At 59.1% G+C, this 6,271-nt stretch overlaps 1 protein-coding gene across 1 annotated transcript; it reads left to right on the forward strand.

Moving 5' to 3' along the window:
- The first annotated feature begins 66 nt into the window (after positions 1-66).
- On the forward strand, positions 67-5,195 carry IRX1 (iroquois homeobox 1). The gene is made up of 4 exons (XM_029215857.1): positions 67-164; positions 2,999-4,022; positions 4,390-4,462; positions 4,756-5,195. Exons 1-4 carry the CDS (start codon positions 75-77, stop codon positions 4,811-4,813), a joined length of 1,245 nt encoding a protein of 414 aa, XP_029071690.1. The 5' UTR covers positions 67-74; the 3' UTR covers positions 4,814-5,195.
- Positions 5,196-6,271: the final 1,076 nt, after the last annotated feature.

Genomic DNA, 6,271 nt, shown 5'->3' on the forward strand with positions numbered 1-6,271 from the left:
CCGAGCTGCCCCGGGCCCCGGGCCCCGGGACCCGGGCCGCGTGCGGGGCGCCGAGCAGGCCCTCGGTGCTGGGCATGTACGCGGCGGCCGGCCCGTACGCGGGCGCGCCCAACTACAGCGCCTTCCTGCCCTACGCCGCGGACCTCAGCCTCTTCTCGCAGATGGTGAGTGAACCTGGCCTGCTCGGCGCCCCGCACGCGGCCCGGGTCCCGGGGCCCGGGTCCCGGGGCAGCTCGGGGAGCGGGAGGCGAGAGCGGGCGCCGGATCGGCCCTGCCGGCTGGGCCGAGGAGGTGGTGGCCGCGGGCGCTCGAAGAGGCCGGCCGGGAGCGGCCCCGCCACGGGCCCCGGGAAGCCGGGAGGTGGGAGGCTCGGGCTGCGCAGGGGGTCTTGCTGGGAGTCGGCAGGCCGCGGGAGCAGGCCCGGGGCGCGCGGCCGGCGCTGGAGGTCGGGGCCAATCTCGCCCGGCGCCCCTGGCTCGGTGGCGGCGGGGCGGCTCGGCCCGGTTTACCCGGACGCCCCTTCCCGGCCCGCGGGCCCCGTTGGCGCGACCATTTCAGCGTTTGGGCTGAGCCAGGGAGACTCGATTTTCTCCCTCTTTGGCAGGGCTCTTGCAGTTGTATCTGAACCCTTTAAAGCGTAGTAGAGGCGGTCAAAATAAACCTAACAATGGAGATCCGACAGGCCGAGGGGTCTCTTAGAGGCTTGAGCGCAAATTTGAAATTAAACAAAAAATGAAGGCGAAATAATTGTTGGCGTCTGAAACGGTGTTTGCTTTGACTTTCGTAAGTTGCCAAAGTTTTCATTTCATTTGCACCGAAAGAAAATCACTTTTCTTCCTGCGTTGCATAATGGAGGATTGAAGAGAGCGTTGTCCCTGGGCTTAAAATAAATGCTGTCCTCTTAGGCTCCTGCCCCAGTGGGTGTCACATGGAGGAGTCGGGGGCTGCAAATTTCATGCTCCGCGGGGCCGTTGATCTAAAGGGTCCATTTTCCTAGGTCTGACTGCAAAGTCTGCCTTAAACTTCGGGCTGCTGGGAATGGCTCGCCGGGCGCGCGGGTCGGGGAGGCAGACCCCTCCTGCACTGCTGCCCGCGGGGTCACGCAATTTGCGAGGACCCCCCCCCCCGCCCACCCACACACCCCCGCCACGTCTCCCCACTCCGCGAAGAAGAGACAGGAAATACATACCCGACAATAGTAAAGGAGCAAAGCGGCCGGTGTGTTTTCCTGTAACTTTTCTTGTAGTTTTGAAAAGAAAGCCTATTTCTCTGAAAGCGGCCCCAGCTGCCTTTCAGATCGGTTGCTATCAAAAAAGATCAGCTCCCATTTTGTTCTGGCGGCCGGGATGCAGGGGGAAGCGTTGAGAGATTTACAAGGTATCCTTTCAAAAAGAATTCCCAGCAGAGACGAGGCCGAAATGTCTTCCTTACAGTTACAACGAAAATAATTAGAAAAGTGCAAAGTACATTTTGCAAAGATTAGGCAAAAACGAAATCTGGCCGGAGAAACCTTGTCTCTGGGCCTCGACCACCGAACTAATTAGTCAAAGAAATCTTCTGCTTTTTGCAACTTTCTCCAGAGTCCCGGTTCCCCTCTCTGCTAACACAACAACTCGACAATTTTTACATGGAGGATTATAATTTTTTTACAGAAATTTTGAATACAGATGTGTGCCAGTTGGGAAACCCGCGTGCGTTTGTAGGGGAGGGGGGCCTCTATGGCGAGGATCTGCTCCCATTGTAGTGAGGTTGGGAAGGGAGATGCTTGCTTTTTTTCTCTTTTACGGAGGGGAAACTATATAGAAATCCAACCACCCCGCCCCCAAAGGTAGATGTACGTGCGCATGTGTTTCCTCCTGGTCTCCTGATGCTTCCTGGAAAGGAAGCCTAAATCCAAACCCAAATTCTAGGTCTAGGTTTCCAAGCCTTTACGGTTGGGGATTTGGAAGTCCAAAAGATAAAATTGTGAGTGAATGTCTGTCTGGGCAATTTATGGTAATAATGAGGCCTAATGAGGTTGTTAGAAAGATAAAATGTTATTTACCAAAAAAACCTGATGGGATAATTTGACTTGCTGTGTTTTACTACCGATGATAAAAAGAATATTGATTGCAAATAAATCACGGCCTCTAAATGCCTTGCAAACAGTTTGTGCTTGCTTGCTCCTGATCAAAGTCAAACTTGAGAGATAAAGTCTCCGAGCAGAGGCCTAGGAAACAGTTCTGCTCTGCGCGGTGGGTGCTCAGGGCCCTCCCGTTAATGTTTTACCGGATAAACCCTCTCTTTGTATTTAAAAAAAACAAACGGTGTTTTTGTTATTGTTGTTGGTGATGGCCAGGATTAAAATTTTAAATTACCTGTCACCCACTGTAGACCTTTAAGTGCGGGGCGGGCGAGCCATTCTATGCAGGTTAATTTGGGAGCTAAAAGGAGTGTGCTTTCATTTTAAATTGCTGGTGGATTTGGACTCTCGGAAAACTCAGGATGGTTTATTTTGTTTGACCCCCTCAGGGTCAAAGGGAGGGGGCCTGGACTCTTGGTTCTCTACGTTTGGAGAAACTGTTTTATCAGCCTGGTTAAAAGGTTTTCCCCTCTAGCGAGTGTGAGATAAACTTGGACACCCGGGCTTCTGGAGTTGTTTTGGGAGGTGGGGCTGGGGGCCCTGCGGGCGGCCTAGGGAAATCCTAGGGGCTGCGGCTCCCGCTGTGGTCTTCTAGAGATTCTAGGATTCTGCAACTTTTCTTGAGTGACAAAAATATCTCCATGATTGGTGGAAGGGCAGTTTCTGGAGGCAGCTTCTGGTCTGACCCCCTCTTCCAACCCGGGTGGTGCATTAGGACTAGGCTTCCCATTCTGGAGCCGGCGGGAGCGTCTGCCTCCCACTTTCCCAGTTTGGGGAACTCATCTCTCTCTCTCTCTCTCTCTCTCTCTCTCTCTCTCTCTCTCTCTCTCTCCCCCTGCTTTCTCTCTACTCCCTCGCTGGGCCTTGTGGCTGCAGGGTTCACAGTATGAGCTCAAGGACAACCCCGGGGTGCACCCCGCCACCTTCGCCGCCCACACGGCGCCGGCCTATTACCCCTACGGGCAGTTCCAGTACGGGGATCCTGGGCGGCCCAAGAACGCCACGCGCGAGAGCACGAGCACCCTCAAGGCCTGGCTCAACGAGCACCGCAAGAACCCCTACCCCACCAAGGGCGAGAAGATCATGCTGGCCATCATCACCAAGATGACCCTCACGCAGGTCTCCACCTGGTTCGCCAACGCGCGCCGGCGCCTCAAGAAGGAGAACAAGGTGACGTGGGGCGCGCGCAGCAAGGACCAGGAGGACGGCACTCTCTTCGGAAGCGATACCGAGGGGGACCCTGAGAAGGCCGAGGACGACGAGGAGATCGACCTGGAGAGCATCGACATCGACAAGATCGACGAGCACGACGGCGACCAGAGCAACGAGGATGACGAGGACAAAGCCGAGGCGCCGCGCGCGCCCGCCGCGCCTGCCGCCCTCGCCCGGGACCAGGGCTCGCCGCTGGCGGCCGCCGACACGTTCAAGCCCCAAGACTCCCCCCTGGGCCTGGCCAAGGAGGTCCCGGAGCCCGGCAGCACGCGCCTGCTGAGTCCGGGCGCCGCGGCGGGAGGCCTGCAGGGCGCGCCGCACAGCAAGCCCAAGATCTGGTCGCTGGCCGAGACGGCCACCAGCCCCGACGGCGCGCCCAAGGCCTCGCCGCCTCCCGCCGGCCATGCGGGCACGCACGGGCCCCCCGCGGGCGCGCCGCTGCAACACCCGGCCTTCCTGCCCAGCCACGGACTGTACACCTGCCACATCGGCAAGTTCTCCAACTGGACCAACGGCGCGTTCCTCACGCAGGGCTCGCTGCTCAACGTGCGCTCCTTCCTGGGCGTTGGCGCGCCCCACGGCCCGCACCTGTCCGCGCCGCCGCCGCCGCCGCAGCCACCCGTCACCGTGGCCGCGGGGGTGCTCCACGGCGACAAGGCCTCGTCCCGCAGCAGCCCCTCGCTCCCAGGTACAGCGCCCCGGGACGTCCGCCCTGCCCCAGGCCAGTAATCCGGAGCCCGGGCGATGCTGGGGATGGAGGGGAGCTCTGGCCCCGGAGGGTGAGAGGCGGTGACCGCTGAGCTCGAGGTTGAGCAGTAATCCCTGCCTGAATTCAAGGAGCGAGGCCACAGCCCTCCGGCTCTCCCGAGAAAGCTGAGCTCTACTCGCTGGTTTGTCCCGGGGGAGGCAGGGAGGTTTCCCTGGAGACACTTCCCAGGGCCGGGGGGGGGGGGGGGGGGGGGGGGGGGGGGGGGGGAGGCCTGTGCCCCTCTGCGGCACCCCTTTCCCCCACTGTCTCTCGGCCCTAACGCTCTGCCTCTTCCCCTCCCTCGCAGAGAGAGACCTCATCCCCAGGCCGGACTCGCCGGCACAGCAGTTAAAGTCGCCCTTCCAGCCCGTGCGCGACAAGTGAGTGCCGTTGGTGTTTACCTCTGGGTAGGGGCGAGGGGGATTCGGGGGCCGGAGGCTGAGCAGTGGCAGGCGGCAGAGGGGTCGCGTAGTTAGCGTGGCTGGGGCGCTGTCCACCAGCCGGGCGCCCGGGCCAGCGTAGTCCGCCCCGGTTTCTCCCGAGCCGGGAGCCTCGCGGGGGCAGGTCACGCCGCCCCCCAGGCGCTTGGCTGGCAGCACCGGCCATGCTGGGTCCCAGCTTCCATCCACTGACAGCGCTGTGTTCTTCTTGTCTTGCTGTGTTTCCCCTGCAGCTCGCTGGCCCCGCAGGAGGGGACGCCGAGGATCCTAGCAGCCCTCCCATCAGCCTGATCCAGGGTCTTCTTTTACTTTTGCGGGGGGAGGGGGGAGAAGTTCAGGAGGGAGGGGGTGAGGGAGGAATCAAGACAAATATTTCAAACTGGTGTAAAGGGCAAATCTGGCAACGAAGTCAAAGACTCCCATCCATCGCTTTCTGCAGAAAGGGGCTCGTCCAGCCCGAGCTCGCGTCCAGGCAGCCCGGCCTCTGCCCGCCGCCCCGGGGGGCCGTCACCGTGCTTCGGGCGATTATCAGTTCGGTAAATGCCCCCATGTGCTTCTGTCTTTCTTTTTTTTTTTTTTTCCTTCTGTATATAGAGTGATTTCAGATTGTAAATAGCGCGTCAGCGAACCTGTCTAAATCATATATTTTTGTCTAATAAACTAAATGAAATGATGGCCACTGCTCCTGCTGCTGTGTGTGGCTGGGTGTCGCTGGGGGCGTCCTCAATCCTGGAATCAGGAACCCTGGCATCGTGGCAGGGCTCTAGTGCCTGTGGCTGGGGAAAGAAGCTCCGGGGGAGTTTCCACCCCAAAGGCGGGTGCTTCTCAGTCTCCTGATCGGTGTTGCATTTGTTAATGTCACCAGGTCAATCCTTGTTGGCAGTTCAGTTCTTTCCAACTCTTACACATTTATCTGGACACGCCCTTCTCAAGACATAAATGAGTTCGATTTTAGGCAGTTTATAAAACGATTTTTTGAAGTGGGCAACGATGGGGGAAAAGTGAAAAGAATTTCCAATCCTCTCCCCAAAGGAGGACTTCGTATTTGAAATCAGTTTATAACCAGTTGTCTCAGCGGTGCATCGTGGCGTCGGGGCGTTTCATAGGTAGAATGAGGACATAATGGAGTATGAAATTTTGCTTTCAGTGTATTTTTTAGTTATTTGGCTAAATCACACGTGGAGAAATTGGAATTTTTTTTTTTTACTCTCCTGCCAGGGATGCAGCTCCGTGGTTCTCTGGGCGTGTGAGCGACGGGGTAGCAGTAGTGTGTGTGGGTGACAAAGAGGGGAGCGGGCTTCGGTCTCCCAGGGACGCCCCTTTAAACTCATGCGCCCTGCACTGGGCGCACGCAGAGAGCGAGCCGAGGAGCCAGTAACGCCCAAATGGCCGCTGGGCTGGAAGGTAGCTGGAGTGATGGTAGGAAACAATGCAGAAGGAGCCGGCCCGGAGCCTCGGGAAACGCACTGGTCAGGACTGCGGGCCGTGGGGCGTGCGGAGCTGGATGCATAGCCTGCACTTCCAGAGGGTGCAGGACCCTTGAATTGGTGAACACCGCGAAAGCAGGCTTTGTAAAACTGCCAATGAGGATGGGGGCTGCGGAGGTACCCGGCCCAGTGGGGAGGAGGCCGAGTCCCCGGGGTCGGACAGGACCTCCCCCACCCCGAGCCGAGCCCCAGATTCGCCCTCGAGACCCTCGGGACCCGCTGTCCCGGGGCCGCTCGCGGCGGCGAGGGACGCGGCTGCGGG

This window comes from Monodon monoceros, unplaced genomic scaffold, assembly GCF_005190385.1.
Source record: "Monodon monoceros isolate NGI ecotype Baffin Bay Population unplaced genomic scaffold, NGI_Narwhal_1 Super_Scaffold_12, whole genome shotgun sequence".
NCBI lineage: Eukaryota > Metazoa > Chordata > Mammalia > Artiodactyla > Monodontidae > Monodon > Monodon monoceros.

Coding starts and splice junctions, on each gene's coding strand:
- IRX1 (XM_029215857.1), top strand. CDS start 75: ATGTACGCGGCGGCCGGCCCGTACGCGGGCGCGCCCAACTACAGCGCC. Junction 4,023..4,389: donor CAGCAGCCCCTCGCTCCCAG/GTACAGCGCCCC, acceptor CCTCCCTCGCAG/AGAGAGACCTCATCCCCAGG. Junction 4,463..4,755: donor TTCCAGCCCGTGCGCGACAA/GTGAGTGCCGTT, acceptor TTTCCCCTGCAG/CTCGCTGGCCCCGCAGGAGG.